The sequence below is a fragment of the Cherax quadricarinatus genome, chromosome 2, assembly GCF_038502225.1.
Source record: "Cherax quadricarinatus isolate ZL_2023a chromosome 2, ASM3850222v1, whole genome shotgun sequence".
Lineage (NCBI taxonomy): Eukaryota > Metazoa > Arthropoda > Malacostraca > Decapoda > Parastacidae > Cherax > Cherax quadricarinatus.
The window spans coordinates 49,155,581-49,175,050 of record NC_091293.1 but is presented as its reverse complement, the minus strand read 5'-3'; the positions used below and the strand labels follow the sequence as shown (position 1 = coordinate 49,175,050).

At 39.1% G+C, this 19,470-nt stretch overlaps 1 protein-coding gene across 4 annotated transcripts in view; it reads right to left on the bottom strand.

The window, feature by feature from the left end:
* Ctps (CTP synthase) overlaps nucleotides 1-19,470 on the bottom strand; it is a gene marked incomplete at its 3' end in the record, with an annotated part of 123,247 nt that overhangs the window by 16,847 nt on the left and 86,930 nt on the right. For all 4 annotated transcript variants that reach the window (XM_070088223.1, XM_070088213.1, XM_070088220.1 and 1 more), the window contains 2 exon segments: nucleotides 9,361-9,582; nucleotides 9,691-9,845. In XM_070088223.1, coding sequence (XP_069944324.1) covers nucleotides 9,361-9,582; nucleotides 9,691-9,845 — 377 coding nt within the window.

Below are 19,470 nucleotides of genomic sequence, written 5' to 3'. Positions count from 1 at the left end.
ACATTTTGCTATACAGTGGACCCCCGGTATTCGATGGCATCGGTATTCGATAAATCCGGTATTCGATGCATTATATCGCAAAAAAATTTCCTCGGTATTCGATTGAAAACCCGGTATTCGATACGATTCGTACAAGACCTGTCCACGTGTGGCCTGAACTGCCCCGTGTGTGCCAGTGTTTACAAGCCAGCCAGTGTGCGCGCATCTAAGGATACATTCGGTACATTCCATATTATCCATATTATCACTGTGTTTGGTGCTTGTTTCTGCAAAATAAGTCACCATGGGCCCCAAGAAAGCTTCTAGTGCCAACCCTGTGGTAAAAAGGGTGAGAATTAGTATGGAAATTAAGAAAGATTTTGAAGGGTTTGGGGCTAACCCTGAGAAGCCTATGCCAGTTGTGGAATCCATTGTGCCTACTTCAAAAATTAAGGAAATGTGTGCACAGTGGGTTGAAGCGCAAACCTTTATGGATGAAAATCACCCTAACACAGCTATTGCAAACCTTGCTGGTGACTATTACAATGACAATGTTGTGGACCATTTTAGACAAATTGTAAAGGAACGGGAGGTACAGAGCTCTATGGACAGATTTGTTGTGCGACAGAGGTCCAGTGACTCTCAAGCTGGTCCTAGTGGCATTAAAAGAAGAAGGGAAGTAACCCCGGAAAAGGACTTGCTACCTCAAGTTCTAATGGAAGGGGATTCCCCTTCTAAACACTAACACCTCTCCCCTCCTCCCATCCCATCAATCATCACCAGATCTTCATTAAAGGTAAGTGTCAATTATTTTATTGTTATTGTAATTATTCTATTGCATTAAACTTAATATTTCATGTAGTAAAAATTTTTTTTTTCATACTTTTGGGCGTTTTGTACAGATTAATTTGATTTTCATTATTTCTTATGAGGAAAATTGATTCGGTTTTCAATATTATCGGTATTCGACGAGCTCTCAGGAACAGATTAATGTCGAATACTGGGGGTCCACTGTAATTCAATGTTTTTTGTGGTTATTGATTTAGTGCAACTGCAAAATAAGCAACCATGGGCCCAAAGAAACACGTTACATAGTATGTATATAAAAACATGCAATGTTTATATGCACTGTATATTTAATAACAATCACTGATACATTAAATGTCTTATTTTAAGTTAATATAGACTTCTTTTTTTTTTTTTCAACAAGTCGGCTGTCTCCCATCTATGATATCTTCTTCAAAAGTATACAAGAAACACATTACATATCATGTAGCATGCAAACATGCAATGTTTATATGTTATCGAGTGGAGAGTCAGATGGAGAGTAAACATTATGTTTTCTCTGATGCAGCATTTGAGAAAACTGTGAATCTGGCGACTGGTGCAGTAACCGCCCTTCGTATGTGTTTGTTTACAATTCTCGGCATGAATTATTCATTACTTCTCCCTTTGTTTATGATGGCATCTATAGGTAGTTGTTAGAAATTATTAAACTCAGTGAACATGGTAATAATATGGCTGTGTAGTGTAATAATATGGCTGTGTAGTGTAATAATATGGCTGTGTAGTGTAATAATATGGCTGTGTAGTGTAATAATATGGCTGTGTAGTGTAATAATATAGCTGTGTAGTGTAGCCCACGGGGAGGTTGCTACATACGTGTACTGTATCTAAATCTACTACTACCTACACTGACTTCCTACAAGCAAATACTACTCACCTCTTGCCCTACATTAAGACTACAAATATTTTAAGGTAAGTAATGCATGTACTGTAACAGTGAAAGACAGAGATTAAAGAGGTGTGTGCAATGTGGACTAGGGTGCAAGCTTTTGTAGAGAAACACCACCCTGACCAAGCTGAAACATAAAAACATAAGAAGGAACACTGCAACAGGCCTACTGACCCATGCGGAGCAGGTCCATGTCCCCCCCCCCCCGGATTAACCCAATGACCCCCCCCCCCCCGGATAAGCCCAATGACCCACCCAGTCTGGTCACTTCCACCCAAAAAAGGAGCATGGCGCCAGACCCAGCAGCACATGCTAGGCAGGTCCAACTCACACCTACCCACACCCACTCATGTATTTATCTAACCTATTTTTAAAACTACACAACGTTTTAGCCTGAATAACTGTACTCGGGAGTTTATTCCACTCATCCACAACTCTATTACCAAACCAGTGCTTTCCTATATCTTCCTGAATCTGAATTTTTCCAACTTGAAACCACTGCTGCGAGTCCTGTCTTGGCTGGAAATTTTCAGCACGCTATTTACATCCCCTTTATTTATTCCTGTTTTCCATTTATACACCTCAATCATATCCCCCTAATTCTACGCCTTTCGAGAGAGTGTAGATTTAGGGCCCTCAGTCTATCCTCATAGGGAAGATTTTTGATACATGGGATCATCTTTGTCATCCTCCTCTGTACGTTTTCCAGAGCACTTATATCCATTCTGTAATACGGTGACCAGAACTGAGCAGCATAGTCAAAATGAGGCGTAACCAAGGATATATAGAGTTGAAGAACAACCCGAGGACTTCTATTATTTATACTTCCAGATATGAAGCCAAGAATTCTGTTAGCTTTATTGCGAACACTAATGCACTGTTGTCTTGGTTTTAGATTACTGCTAACCAGAACTCCAAAATCCTTTTTGCAATCAGTAGTATTAAGATCTACATTATTTAGTTTATATGTGGCATGGTTATTTAACTGTCTAACATTTAGAACTTTGCATTTGTCAATATTAAACTGCATCTGCCACTTCTCTTACCACTGCATCAGTCTATTCAAATCATCCTGGAGTGCTCTAGTGTCCTCATTAGAATGAATTGGACGGCCTATTTTGGTGTCATCAGCAAATTTGCTCATGTCGCTATTTATTCCCTCATCTATGTCATTTATGTAAATTGTGAACAACAACGGGCCCAACACTGACCCCTGAGGAACACCGCTTGTGACGTGCCCCCATTCTGATTTCTCCCCATTTATGCAACCTCTCTGCTGTCTATTTGCCAGCCATGCCTCTACCCAGGAAAAAATTTCTCCTCCTATTCCATGTGCCTTAAGTTTCCTCAATAGCCTCTGGTGTGGAACTCTATCGAAAGCCTTACTGAAGTCCATATACACAATATCATATTCATTACCATGATCTACCTCCTCAAACACCTTAGTGAAAAAAGTTAGTAAATTCCTAAGACAGGAACACCCCTTTGTAAAACCGTGTTGAGATTCATTAATCAATCTGTGCCTGTCAAGATGGCTACGAATTGCTTCGGCAATTATGGATTCCATAAATTTTCCCACTATAGAGGTAAGGCTTATTGGTCTATAGTTTGAAGCCAAGGACCTGTCACCTGCCTTGTAAATAGGTATTACATTTGCCATTTTCCACTTATCAGGCACTCTGCCAGTTTGTAGTGATATGTTAAAAAGATTAGCCAAAGTTATGCTAAGTTCCACTTTACATTCCTTTAACACCCTTGCAAACAGTTCATCAGGGCCTGGGGATTTGTTAGATTTTAGTTTCTCTATTTGTCTGAGGACCATGTCACTAGTTACCGCAATCGTACATAATCGTACAAGCCATATCTGCAACATGCTCAATGACAAAACCCTGTCCCACTTCAGGGAAATCTTAGAGAGATGCCAGAAACAGACCTCTATGGACAGATTTGTTGTGAGACAGGGGTCCAGTAACTCAAGCTGGTCCTAGTGGCATTAAAAGACAAAGAAGGGAAGTAACCCCCAAGAAGGCTTTGCTACCTAAAGTCTTTATGGAGGGGGATTCCCCTTCCAAACACTAACTCCTCCCTCTTTCCTCTTCCCTATCTTCCAGAAGCCAGCACTAGCTTCTGTATGTATTTAACACTTATTTTTTTTTATTATTATCACACCGGCCGATTCCCACCAAGGCAGGGTGGCCCGAAAAAGAAAAACTTTCACCATCATTCACTCCATCACTGTCTTGCCAGAAGGGTGCTTTACACTACAGTTTTTAAACTGCAACATTAACACCCCTCCTTCAGAGTGCAGGCACTGTACTTCCCATCTCCAGGACTCAAGTCCGGCCTGCCGGTTTCCCTGAATCCCTTCATAAATGTTACTTTGCTCACACTCCAACAGCACGTCAAGTATTAAAAACCATTTGTCTCCATTCACTCCTATCAAACACGCTCACGCATGCCTGCTGGAAGTCCAAGCCCCTCGCACACAAAACCTCCTTTACCCCCTCCCTCCAACCCTTCCTAGGCCGACCCCTACCCCGCCTTCCTTCCACTACAGACTGATACACTCTTGAAGTCATTCTGTTTCGCTCCATTCTCTCTACATGTCCGAACCACCTCAACAACCCTTCCTCAGCCCTCTGGACAACAGTTTTGGTAATCCCGCACCTCCTCCTAACTTCCAAACTACGAATTCTCTGCATTATATTCACACCACACATTGCCCTCAGACATGACATCTCCACTGCCTCCAGCCTTCTCCTCGCTGCAACATTCATCACCCACGCTTCACACCCATATAAGAGCGTTGGTAAAACTATACTCTCATACATTCCCCTCTTTGCCTCCAAGGACAAAGTTCTTTGTCTCCACAGACTCCTAAGTGCACCACTCACTCTTTTTCCCTCATCAATTCTATGATTCACCTCATCTTTCATAGACCCATCCGCTGACACGTCCACTCCCAAATATCTGAATACGTTCACCTCCTCCATACTCTCTCCCTCCAATCTGATATTCAATCTTTCATCACCTAATCTTTTTGTTATCCTCATAACCTTACTCTTTCCTGTATTCACCTTTAATTTTCTTCTTTTGCACACCCTACCAAATTCATCCACCAATCTCTGCAACTTCTCTTCAGAATCTCCCAAGAGCACAGTGTCATCAGCAAAGAGCAGCTGTGACAACTCCCACTTTGTGTGTGATTCTTTATCTTTTAACTCCACGCCTCTTGCCAAGACCCTCGCATTTACTTCTCTTACAACCCCATCTATAAATATATTAAACAACCACGGTGACATCACACATCCTTGTCTAAGGCCTACTTTTACTGGGAAAAAATTTCCCTCTTTCCTACATACTCTAACTTGAGCCTCACTATCCTCGTAAAAACTCTTCACTGCTTTCAGTAACCTACCTCCTACACCATACACTTGCAACATCTGCCACATTGCCCCCCTATCCACCCTGTCATACGCCTTTTCCAAATCCATAAATGCCACAAAGACCTCTTTAGCCTTATCTAAATACTGTTCACTTATATGTTTCACTGTAAACACCTGGTCCACACACCCCCTACCTTTCCTAAAGCCTCCTTGTTCATCTGCTATCCTATTCTCCGTCTTACTCTTAATTCTTTCAATTTTAACTCTACCATACACTTTACCAGGTACACTCAACAGACTTATCCCCCTATAATTTTTGCACTCTCTTTTATCCCCTTTGCCTTTATACAAAGGAACTATGCATGCTCTCTGCCAATCCCTAGGTACCTTACCCTCTTCCATACATTTATTAAATAATTGCACCAACCACTCCAAAACTATATCCCCACCTGCTTTTAACATTTCTATCTTTATCCCATCAATCCCGGCTGCCTTACCCCCTTTCATTTTACCTACTGCCTCACGAACTTCCCCCACACTCACAACTGGCTCTTCCTCACTCCTACAAGATGTTATTCCTCCTTGCCCTATACACGAAATCACAGCTTCCCTATCTTCATCAACATTTAACAATTCCTCAAAATATTCCTTCCATCTTCCCAATACCTCTAACTCTCCATTTAATAACTCTCCTCTCCTATTTTTAACTGACAAATCCATTTGTTCTCTAGGCTTTCTTAACTTGTTAATCTCACTCCAAAACTTTTTCTTATTTTCAACAAAATTTGTTGATAACATCTCACCCACTCTCTCATTTGCTCTCTTTTTACATTGCTTCACCACTCTCTTAACTTCTCTCTTTTTCTCCATATACTCTTCCCTCCTTGCATCACTTCTACTTTGTAAAAACTTCTCATATGCTAACTTTTTCTCCCTTACTACTCTCTTTACATCATCATTCCACCAATCGCTCCTCTTCCCTCCTGCACCCACTTTCCTGTAACCACAAACTTCTGCTGAACACTCTAACACTACATTTTTAAACCTACCCCATACCTCTTCGACCCCATTGCCTATGCTCTCATTAGCCCATCTATCCTCCAATAGCTGTTTATATCTTACCCTAACTGCCTCCTCTTTTAGTTTATAAACCTTCACCTCTCTCTTCCCTGATGCTTCTATTCTCCTTGTATCCCATCTACCTTTTACTCTCAGTGTAGCTACAACTAGAAAGTGATCTGATATATCTGTGGCCCCTCTATAAACATGTACATCCTGAAGTCTACTCAACAGTCTTTTATCTACCAATACATAATCCAACAAACTACTGTCATTTCGCCCTACATCATATCATGTATACTTATTTATAATCTTTTTCTTAAAATATGTATCACCTATAACTAAACCCCTTTCTATACAAAGTTCAATCAAAGGGCTCCCATTATCATTTACACCTGGCACCCCAAACTTACCTACCACACCCTCTCTAAAACTTTCTCCTACTTTAGCATTCAAGTCCCCTACCACAATTACTCTCTCACTTGGTTCAAAGGCTCCTATACATTCACTTAACATCTCCCAAAATCTCTCTCTCTCCTCTGCATTCCTCTCTTCTCCAGGTGCATACACGCTTATTATGACCCACTTCTCGCATCCAACCTTTACTTTAATCCACATAATTCTTGAATTTACACATTCATATTCTCTTTTCTCCTTCCATAACTGATCATTTAACATTACTGCTACCCCTTCCTTTGCTCTAACTCTCTCAGATACTCCAGATTTAATCCCATTTATTTCCCCCCACTGAAACTCTCCTACCCCCTTCAGCTTTGTTTCGCTTAGGGCCAGGACATCCAACTTCTTTTCATTCATAACATCAGCAATCATCTGTTTCTTGTCATCCGCACTACATCCACGCACATTTAAGCAACCCAGTTTTATAAAGTTTTTCTTCTTCTCTTTTTTAGTAATTGTATACAGGAGAAGGGGTTACTAGCCCATTGCTCCCGGCATTTTAGTCGCCTCATACGACACGCATGGCTTACGGAGGAAAGATTCTTTTCCACTTCCCCATGGACAATAGAAGAAATAAAAAAGAACAAGAGCTATTTAGAAAAAGGAGAAAAACCTAGATGTATGTATATATATATATATGCATGTGCGTGTCTGTGAAGTGTGACCAAAGTGTAAGTAGGAGTAGCAAGATATCCCTGTTATCTTAGCGTGTTTATGAGACAGAAAAAGAAACCAGCAATCCTACCATCATGCAAAACAGTTACAGGTTTTTGTTTCACAGTCATCTGGCAGGACGGTAGTACTTCCCTGGGTGGTTGCTGTCTACCAACCTACTACCTACTCCTCCCTCTTTCCTCTTCCCTATCTTCCAGAAGCCAGCACTAGCTTCTGTATGTATTTAACACTTATATGATTGTTAATTTTTTTTTTGTGAACATTTTTGTCTGGAACGGATTAATTGTCTTTCCATTAATTCTTAGAAGAAATATTAATTCAGTTTTCGGACATTTCGGTCATCAGCTGACCTTCTGAAACGAATTATGGCCAATAACCGAGGGTCCACTGAAATTCATCAAGAAAATGTCATGAGAGCAAAAATATTTAGCCCTATTTCATGGGCTTCTGGAGAAGTCAAAGATGATGAAGATTAAAGTCAAAATATTAGGGCTGGAACAAACCGCAATAAACCCCCACACACAAAAAAAGTGAAAACTATACAGTATGACAACCTATTCTGAAACACTATTAATTCATAGTAAAGTAAAACAGTGAAAACCAGAGGCAAGAAGGAAAAGATAAGGATACTGCAGATATTATGCCATGTCATGCCAACCATGATCTGATGATGTAAGTCTGGGAGAAACAAACATCTTCAGAAATAAAGTCAGAACTAAGATTCACATTGGAGATGTGTAATAAGGCAAAGTAATCAAGACAGCTAAGCTAATTTTAAGAGAGGAGGGAAAGAATTTTGAAAGAGCCAGCTTATCTGAAGATTATAAATCCTTAACTCTTGAAGATGAACCACTGACCTCCACGTGGCAACGTCTGGTAACTCAGAAATAACTCCGAGGTTGACAGTGGTTGCAAATAATAATAATTTTAAACGTTATCCATGGAGGCAAAGAAAGGAATGTACAAGAGTATAGTGGTACCAATACTTATATGGGTGTGAAGCATAGGTTGTAAATGTTGCAACAAGGAGGAGGCTGGAGGCAAGGGAGACGTCATGTCTAAGGGCAATGTATGGTGCAAATATTATGCAGAGAATTCATAGTGTGGAAATTAGGAAAAGGTGTGGAGTTACTAAAATTATTAGTCAGAGGGCTGAAGAGGGGTTGTTGAGGTGGTTTGGTCATTTAGAGAGGATGGAACAAAGTAGAATGACTTGGAGAGCATATAAATCTGTAGTGGAAGGAAGGAGGGTGGGGTAGAGGTCATTCTAAGAAAGGTTGGAGGGAGGGGGTAAAGGAGGTTTTGTGTGTGAGGGGCCTGGACATGCAGCAGGCATTTGTGAGTGTGTTAGATAGGAGTGAATGGAGATGAATGGTTTTTGGGACCTGACGAGCTGTTAGTGTGAGCAGGGTAATATTTTGTGAAGGTATTCAGGGAAACCAGTTAGCCGAACTTGAGTCCTGGAGATGGGAAGTACAATCCCTGCATTTTGAAGGAGGGGTTTGGGATATTGGCTGTTTGGCATGGCACCTAAACTGTCGTATCTGAGTGCCTCTGCAAAGAATGATGAGAAGCTTTTTTTCTTTCTTTTTGGGTAACCCTGCCTTAGTGGGAAACGGCATACATGTTAAAAAAAGAAACCCTAACATGGGAGAAAAAAATTCTTGGTGTCAGCATTTCTTTTATGTTCTTTAAAGCATCAAATGTTATATTTCTTGGCTTTTTTGGTGTGTATCCTCCAGAGAAGCCCTGTGAACCAACAATCAGTATACACATACATAGTATGTACCACTACTCATAAATTATTAAATAATCTTTTGCTTCAACTGACTGAAACCTCAGTTTTAGTATTCCCTTGTTGGAGAAAATTCTCTACAAAATGTAAATTTTTGTTAGTATTTTTGGGTGTCTGGAAAGAACCAATTAATCCATTCCAGACACCCAAAAATATTAACAAAAAAACACATTTTATAGAGAATTTTCTCCAACTAGGGCATACAAAAACCAAGGTTCCACTGTACATATTTCTAATTTGCTGAAGCTATTCCACTGACCAATTCCACTTACTGGCATTTGCAGACATTCTGCCAAGCCTCATAATATTTGACAGGCTTAGCAGTTTTTGTTTCTTCCTCTAAATCTTCTGCCTCCAAGCACTTCAAGTCCAATTTGCGACTGCACGCAAGGGCAGCATGTTGCAAGGCTTTGATCACTGATGCATAGGAGTCTTGAAGCTGAGTGTACTTGCCCACAAGAGCAATGGTGACCACACTGCGTAAGTGTTCCTGCCTATGGACATGAACATTTTAGTAACAAAACCAAGCAATAAAGTACAAAGTATACATCTTAAACAATTTCACCATCTGCATAATGAAAATCTCCAATACAAGCACTTACTTTGTTGACAGATCACGCCATTTTTTCATGAAATTTCTTGGCCGATGACTATCAAGGTTTAAGCCAAGATGATCACTAAGAAGATGTGACACGTGTTGCTCTTCTAACATTAGCGGAACTTCATAAATGCTCTGTGCATCATGCAGACATATAACCTGGGAGAAGTAAGTGCAACTTTTACTGTCAGCTATCCACAGTACCAATATTAACCACTATTGCAGACTATATTTTGACATGCAGTGACTTCTTCACTCAAGTTATATTTTAATGTTTTCATTAAAATTTTAAACACCAATCAATATAATAACACAGTAGTCCCCTGAGCTATAATGGTCTTTATTTATGATAATTCATTACTAATTACAGGCATCCCTATGAGGCTTATGAAGTAGAAAAAAAAATCTAATCTATCTACATACAGTGGACCCACGTTTTTCATAAGGCTCAAAAGTTGTAATTTTCGGAATTCGTAACTTTTTTTCATCAAAACATTGACTCGTGAATCATCATTTGACTCGCAAATAGTCGTTCATCTGGGACACATACACATGGCCCAGAGCTGCCTCACACTCCATTCCCAGCGATTGTGCCATTGTTTATCAGTGAGTGAGGATGATCCCGAGTTCATACGATACATTTTATAATATTCCATTCGTTTTAGTGCTTGCAACAGCTAAATAAGTCACCATGGCTCCAAAGAAAGCTTCTAGTGCCAGCCCTTTGGTAAAGAATGTGAGAAACACACATAATTTAAGAAAAAGTCTGTAGAAAAGTACAAAAGTGGTGGTAGTAGAGTGGTAGCAGTTGTCATAGTGGTAGAGGGTGGTAGTGATGGTGGTAGAGGGTGGTAGTGATGGTGGTCGAGGGTGGTAGTGATGGTGGTAGAGGGTGGTAGTGATGGTGGTGGAGGGTGCCTTCTTCAGTGATTCTACTAACTCCTCCAATGTTGTTGGAGTTATATAAAGCTACAGAAAACACCGGTGCCTCGGCTGCTGCTTAACCACCATTATAGATGGTTTATGCTCTCAGTGGCCCTTATACACTCAACAACAACAACACAACACCTCTTGTGACATACATAATGACTCATTTTATTCATTCTACAATATATTTCATGTTTCTATGCTATTAATATTGTTTATGATGTCATATTAGTTGAATTGTGATAGATAAATAAGCCACCAAGTTGATATTAGTGCCATATTCTCCAACAATAAACTCGCCTCCCCTCCCTCTGCCATACACCAACAAGATTCTTCAATAGAGGTAAATGTGATGTTAAATGTTCATTTATGCATTTTATCAGTGCTTTACATTTATTTGGCATTCTTTTCTGCATGTAAATTTATATTTAAGCTAGGGAAGTGGCTAGGTAAGTGACCTAGAGTCCTTATGGAGGGGGATTCCCCTTCCAAACAATAACCTCTCTTACCTCTCTCCTCCTCTCTGGCCCTTATACACCCAACCTGGCAAGTCAAATGTAGTAGCAGATGCTTTATCGCGGCACATTAGTGTAGTTACTGCAGATCCTCCATTTACTGCGGAGGATGTAAAGAATGCCCAAAGAACAGATCCCATGTGGTCTGGTGTAATTCGATTCCTGCTCCAGGAAGATCTTATTCTGACTGTGAAGCCACCAGCACCCATCAGTGACTTTGTAATGAGCCAAGAATTACTGTATCGAACAGCCGAATTGGGTACTCCAAGTAGAAGAGTGTACCAGTTAGTAATTCCACAGTCACTAGTGAATGTAGCTCTACAGTTAGTTCACGATGCACCAGGTGTTGCACACCCTGGTATGGATCGTTCTGTGAAACAAGCCAGAATGAAGTACTTTTGGCCACGTATGGCAACTGACATTTCAGAGTATGTTAAGAAATGTAGTGTTTGTATGCAACATAAAGGAAATGTCAATGGTCCTAATCCAATCCAAGTGTACCCAACCACTAGCGAACCGTGGGAAAGAGTTGCCCTCAATTTATTAACCAATTTTAAATGTTCCCTCCAAGGCAACAAACATCTGTGTTATAGTCAGTATAGTTGCTCATCCCCTTATGTGTGTTGTAAAGCGTATCATAGTACCATCCATGTGCTTTATATAGAAGATCCCTAGGCCGAGTGACTGTATGACGTCACAGGATACAGCATGAGTCAGTGAGACAAGCTGCCTCCCTCTCACTCGACAGATTGCCATAGACAGGCGAGCAGGGCAGGCCTGGCTCCCACCTCTCATCCACAGTCTGACAATATATGGTGTTACCATCCAACAAGGTGTTTACCTTCAACCCTCGTATCTCCTACTGAACCCCACACGACAATTCGGTGACAGCGGTGTGGGCGTGAAATTGATAATTACGCCGATGTACGGAGATTTCTTTCGACCAGCAAGACGGCCATTTCGTGTCGCCAGTAGGCCGACCTAGCCAAGCCAGCTACCTCAAGCCAGTTACCTCAATCAAGCGTCTACCAGCCACTACATTATTCACTGGTCAGTCTCTTTGTATTAGTGTTTATCTGCTTATTTGCATCACTCCCGAGGGGTTGACCCGAGTTTGCAAAGTAAGCCAGTAAGACAGTCTGTGGTGGGGGAGTCAGAACAACCCAGTCAGCCCAAGCCTGATACCATCCATCCTTTGCCTGCCAAGCCAGTTTTCCACCCTTGCTGTGCTCATCGTGAGAAGTTATCAAGCTATTCTGTGTGAAGGGTTAAGATAAGCCAGCCAGCAACTAACCCAGGTGTCTTACCCCAGTACTCAAGCAAGCCACGTGGGTACAGTCTTCCTCATCGCTTAGTACTCAAGCTCCAAGCCATTCTGAGTGCTTTTTCATCCCTGTGGTGTTGTGGTATTTCGTGGGTCTGTTTTAAGCCAGCCGGCTTAGAATTATTTTCGCGCCTGTCAGGGTGTCCTCAGTGAGGCTTACGCCGTTCATCCCATAGGCCCAGTTACCACGCGGTCTCGGCCTTAGCCCTGTCAGCAAACTCACCCACTCACTCGACACCGGCCTCAGCCGTCTCACTCAGCCATTCACCCACTCACCCAACCACTACCACTGTGTTTTGGTACTCTTACTACGGGTACTAGCACCATATTTTAACCCTTCCAGGGTCCAAGGCCAAAATCTGAAGTGGTGCCCCAGTGTCCAAGAATTTTCAAAAAAAAAAAAAATTTTATTTTTTCTCATGAAATGGTAGAGAATCTTTTTGTGAATGTAATAAAACAAAAAGTACGAAATTTGATGGAAAATTGACGAAATTATGCTCTCGTGAATTTTGCTGTGTCAGCGATATTTACGAATCGGCGATTTTGCCGACTTTGACTCCCATTTTAGGCCAATTACATTATTCCAGTTGACCAAATTCTCAGCTATTTCACTAGTATTACTTCTATTCTATCGATTGAGCACAAGAAATTGCCAAGTCAACTGTTTCAACTACAAAATAAAGTGACCGGAAATTGGTAATTTGGCCAATTTAACACAAAGTTCAAAATATTCCAATTTCAAAATAGGGTCCAGAATAAACAATGTAGGTATTCCTGGCACTAAACTAACATTTCCTCTGTTCATTAGTTATGTTTTGAGGCTTTACAAATAAATTCCATTTTGATTTTTTATTCACATAATGAATTTTTATTCACACCAAAAAATAGAAGATTTACTGTTATGCAATATTGTAATAATTGTATAAATATCATCACCACATTTGTGAATGTATATTAGACCCACCAGCTGGCGTGTATTAGACGTGTGAGGTCATTTGTTTACTCTTGAACATCGGCAAAAATTTAACATTTCCGCCACTTTGAGCTCAATTTCAAGCCATTTCCAGTGCTAACACCAATCAAAATTATCTCTATTTCTGTAATATGTCTTCCATTCTATCAAATGAGACCAAGAAATCACAAATACAACTATAAAAACATACGAAAAAACACTGCAAAGTCGCTGTTTTAATCGAAAATCATGGTCTCAGTTTTTTTTCTCTCATTATACACAGTGTGCTGCAGGATTTATTTTAATGTGGTGCACACATACCACATAGATGTATTCTCTCATATCTAGGCCCAAATTTACCACTCAGTTTATCAGAGTGAGCTGAGCTCATGACGTAGATCTACGGTTTGGACCCTGAACGTAAAGCCGTAGATCTACGGGACGGACCCTGAAAGGGTTAAGGACCACATAGGGGGTCAAGAGCTAATGTGTGTTTTGCGCCATCGTTAACCCTTTGACTGTTTTCGACGTATAAATACGTCTTACAAGCCAATGTTTCTGACGTATATATACTCAATAATTCTAGCGGCTTCAAATCAAGCGGGAGAAAGCTGGTAGGCCCACATGTTAGAAAATGGGTCTGTGTGGTCAGTGTGCACCACATAAAAAAAAAACCTGCAGCACACATTGCGTAATGAGAAAAAAAAAACTGATTGTTTTTTTGGAATAAAACGCCGACTTTGAGGTGTATTTTCGTATAGTATTTATCGTTGTATTCGCGTTTTCATGGTCTTAGGTGATAAAATGGAAAACATATTACAGAAATAGAGATGATTTTCATTACTTTGACGATGAAAACGACCTTGAAACTGAGCTCAAAGTAGCAGAAATGTTCGATTTTTACCAATGTTCAGGAGTAAATACGTAAATCGCACCACACGTCCAATACACGTCAACTGGGGAGTCTAATATTCTTTCACTACTGCACTGATATTATTTAAACCATTTTTACAATAATGCAGTAGTCTGCATAACAGTAAATTTTGTATTTTTTTGTATGAATAAAAAATCAAAATAGAAAGCAATAATAATATAAGAGGGGCCTAGAGATGTGACTAATGAACAGAGCATATGTTATTTTAGTGCCACGAATGTCTACCTTGTTTATTCTGGACCCCATTTCGAAATCAGCATCTTTTTAAGTTTGCGTGAAATTGGCCAAATTGCCAATTTCTGACCACCATATTGGGTAGTCCAAATTAGTAAATGGGAGGTTTCTTGTACTAAGCTGATAGATAAAATGGAGTTCTAAAGAAATAGCTATGAGTTTGGTCAACTGGAACAATGGAATTGGCTGAAAATAGGGCTCAAAATCGGCGAAATCGCCGATACGCATATGTCGCTGAGACCGCTAACTTCGCGGGAGCATAATTCCATGAGTTTTTGACTAAATTTCGAACTTTTGGTGTCATTACCATCGGGAAAAGATTCTCTATCATTTCATAAGAAAAAAATAATTTTTTTTTTTCAAAAATTGAGCGACAGAATGACAGTTTCAGAAAGGGGCCTGAAACAGTCAAAGGGTTAAAAGCCTCCTGTGTGAAGTCTATCATCAATGTAAGCGCAATTCTATGATCACGTGTAGACAGTAGCCAGCCACGAGAGGACACAAACATCCACCACCCTCCGCCACCCTTCCACCTCATTCTTCACCAAGTCGCTACAGTGATAATAATATTTTACATAAACACATTTGCGAGTGTTGAGACATTTCTTTTTTGTGTTTCCAGTGATTTCTTAGTGACATTCAGTAACTCTTGATTAGACTCAGTGTTTATTATATACTGATTGCAATATTTTTTTTTTCTTAATTCAGTGTTAATTTCCGTATATTATCTTATGTCTGTTGTGTTGGGCTTCTTTTTTTTTTATACACTTGAAGTAAGTACCTTAGTGTTTTTCCTTTGTTGTGTGTGCAAAACTTATGAGCAGTATAGAATTTGTTTTTCCACTTCAGAATCACCTTGTGTTCACAGTATTCCAGTGAATTAATTCAGTAATTTATTACCTTGTATTCTGCATTACAACTCAGTGTTGTCTGTTATAATTTTTATCCCAGCATTTGTGTATTCTTGCCAGTTTATTTCATTTTTCTCTGTGTTGAACATTTTTGTTAATTCTTTCATTTAGCCAGTGTCTAATTTGTCTTATCTCCACAGACAATAGTGCCATTGTTTTATGCAAGCAAGAAAATCATTATTTTCCAAATTTTTCACACATCAAGTTTCATAGCAAGAAAATTCTAGTATTGTGTTTATGTTGATGTGTTGTGTTCTGCATCACTGTAAGTGTTTGTTCTGTTTTTCATGTTTCATTGAACAAATTCATTCTTAGTGCAATTTTTAAGTTCTTCTTTTAAAGTAAATTGTTCTTTTGCTCGTTAAGTGTTGCTTAAGTTGCAGTTAAGAGAAAGTGTTCACTCAGTTCATTCCTTGCTAATATTTTTTTTTAATCTTGTAAACTGTATTTCTTGTGTGTAAATTTTTTTTATTATTGCACATTGACTCATTTTGCAATAATTCTTGTGCAAGCATTGTGTTGTCATTAAAATTTTTCTTTCAGAAATTTTATGTAGTGTTGTGCAGTACTCATTAGCAATTGTTATTTGCAGTATTGCTACAGTTTATTTCAGTGCAGTTTCTTATGCTCTGTTCTGTGCATAATATTTTATTCTTTGTGCACCATTTTATTTTATTTTTAGTGAATTGTTCTCCCAGTTTGTCTTAATTTTGCACAAGCTTTATTGAGTCCAATTTAACATTTTTTGATTGATTCATCATTTTATTGTTGAATTTTCCTATTGCATTAATTAAGAGTAAAGACAACTCACTGTGCCATTCATTCAATTTAAAGTAAAATTTGAGCAAATTAGATTTGAGTATAGTACAAGTTCTCTTGATTTTCAAAGTGTTGTTTATTCAGTTGAGTATTTTCTTGTGTGAGTTTCCTTGCTTAAAGTGTGACCTGTCAATTTTTAATTACTTAAGCAGAATAGTTAAGCATTTTCTTCCCATTTAAGTTCACTGTGTTGTGTGTTCCTCAGTTACATTTTCTTTTCTCTAAATTCTTGTTTTACATTTTGCAAATATGTCTCAAGTCTTCTCAAGCGATGCCTCAGCACATGCTGCTAGTACAACCGTTGATGCATCAGTTCACAATTCGAGTAATCCTTTATCAAATAATAGATACACTCAGACTTCTAGCCTGCGTAATTTCAGTCGTGATCTTTGCGTACTCGGCAAGTAATGAGAAACCCACAAGTATCTTTTGTAGATACTCGTTCAGATCTCCCTAAGTCAAGGCATGTGTTAGCCAATGCAGAGGAATTCGATCCTCCCAGAGATGATAACCATTCTGCATATGTAAACCTCACCCTCGCAGAATTGGGTTTAAATGTACATAGTCTGTATAACTAGTTGTCAGAGATGAAGGAAATTGTCAACTGTTTGTTATTAACTGATCAGTTTTTCAATTTTTTTTCTTTTTTCGTGTTCACGTTCCCTCCGTATTCTGAGAATTTGACAGTAATGATCTGAGTGCACCAGATGCCTTTGCTGTTAATTTCACCTTGTATATGTGTGTGTGTGTGTGTGTGTGTGTGTGTGTGTGTGTATGTATATATATATATGTATATATATATATATATATATATATATATATATATATATATATATATATATATATATATATATATATATATATATATATGTAATTGTTTTACATGATGGTAGGATTGCTGGTGTCCTTTTTTTCTGTCTCATAAACATGCAAGATTTCAGGTATGTCTTGCTACTTCTACTTAAACTTAGGTCACACTACACATACATGTACAAGCATATATATGTATGTATATTTACACATCCCTCTGGGTTTTCTTCTATTTTCTTTCTAGTTCTTGTTGTTGTTTATTTCCTCTTATCTCCATGGGGAAGTGGAACAGAATTCTTCCTCCGTAAGCCATGCGTGTTGTAAGAGGCGACTAAAATGCCAGGAGCAAGGGGCTAGTAACCCCTTCTCCCGTATAAATTACTAAATTTAAAAAGAGAAACTTTCGTTTTTCTTTTTGGGCCACCCTGCCTTGGTGGGATACGGCCGGTTTGTTGAAAAAAAAAAAAAAAAAAATATATATATATATATATATATATATATATATATATATAAATATATATATATAGGTAGTAGGTTGGTAGACAGCAACCACCCAGGGAAGTACTACCGTCCTGCCAGATGACTGTGAAACAAAAACCTGTAACTGTTTTGCATGATGGTAGGATTGCTGGTTTCTTTTTCTGTCTCATAAACACGCTAAGATAACAGGGATATCTTGCTACTCCTACTTACACTTTGGTCACACTTCACAGACACGCACATGCATATATATATATACATACATCTAGGTTTTTCTCCTTTTTCTAAATAGCTCTTGTTCTTTTATTTCTTCTATTGTCCATGGGGAAGTGGAAAAGAATCTTTCCTCCGTAAGCCATGCGTGTCGTATGAGGCGACTAAAATGCCGGGAGTAATGGGCTAGTAACCCCTTCTCCTGTATACAATTACTAAAAAAGAGAAGAAGAAAAACTTTATAAAACTAGGTTGCTTAAATGTGCGTGGATGTAGTGCGGATGACAAGAAACAGATGATTGCTGATGTTATGAATGAAAAGAAGTTGGATGTCCTGGCCCTAAGCGAAACAAAGCTGAAGGGGGTAGGAGAGTTTCAGTGGGGGGAAATAAATGGGATTAAATCTGGAGTATCTGAGAGAGTTAGAGCAAAGGAAGGGGTAGCAGTAATGTTAAATGATCAGTTATGGAAGGAGAAAAGAGAATATGAATGTGTAAATTCAAGAATTATGTGGATTAAAGTAAAGGTTGGATGCGAGAAGTGGGTCATAATAAGCGTGTATGCACCTGGAGAAGAGAGGAATGCAGAGGAGAGAGAGAGATTTTGGGAGATGTTAAGTGAATGTATAGGAGCCTTTGAACCAAGTGAGAGAGTAATTGTGGTAGGGGACTTGAATGCTAAAGTAGGAGAAACTTTTAGAGAGGGTGTGGTAGGTAAGTTTGGGGTGCCAGGTGTAAATGATAATGGGAGCCCTTTGATTGAACTTTGTATAGAAAGGGGTTTAGTTATAGGTAATACATATTTTAAGAAAAAGAGGATAAATAAGTATACACGATATGATGTAGGGCGAAATGACAGTAGTTTGTTGGATTATGTATTGGTAGATAAAAGACTGTTGAGTAGACTTCAGGATGTACATGTTTATAGAGGGGCCACAGATATATCAGATCACTTTCTAGTTGTAGCTACACTGAGAGTAAAAGGTAGATGGGATACAAGGAGAATAGAAGCATCAGGGAAGAGAGAGGTGAAGGTTTATAAACTAAAAGAGGAGGCAGTTAGGGTAAGATATAAACAGCTATTGGAGGATAGATGGGCTAATGAGAGCATAGGCAATGGGGTCGAAGAGGTATGGGGTAGGTTTAAAAATGTAGTGTTAGAGTGTTCAGCAGAAGTTTGTGGTTACAGGAAAGTGGGTGCAGGAGGGAAGAGGAGCGATTGGTGGAATGATGATGTAAAGAGAGTAGTAAGGGAGAAAAAGTTAGCATATGAGAAGTTTTTACAAAGTAGAAGTGATGCAAGGAGGGAAGAGTATATGGAGAAAAAGAGAGAAGTTAAGAGAGTGGTGAAGCAATGTAAAAAGAGAGCAAATGAGAGAGTGGGTGAGATGTTATCAACAAATTTTGTTGAAAATAAGAAAAAGTTTTGGAGTGAGATTAACAAGTTAAGAAAGCCTAGAGAACAAATGGATTTGTCAGTTAAAAATAGGAGAGGAGAGTTATTAAATGGAGAGTTAGAGGTATTGGGAAGATGGAAGGAATATTTTGAGGAATTGTTAAATGTTGATGAAGATAGAGAAGCTGTGATTTCGTGTATAGGGCAAGGAGGAATAACATCTTGTAGGAGTGAGGAAGAGCCAGTTGTGAGTGTGGGGGAAGTTCGTGA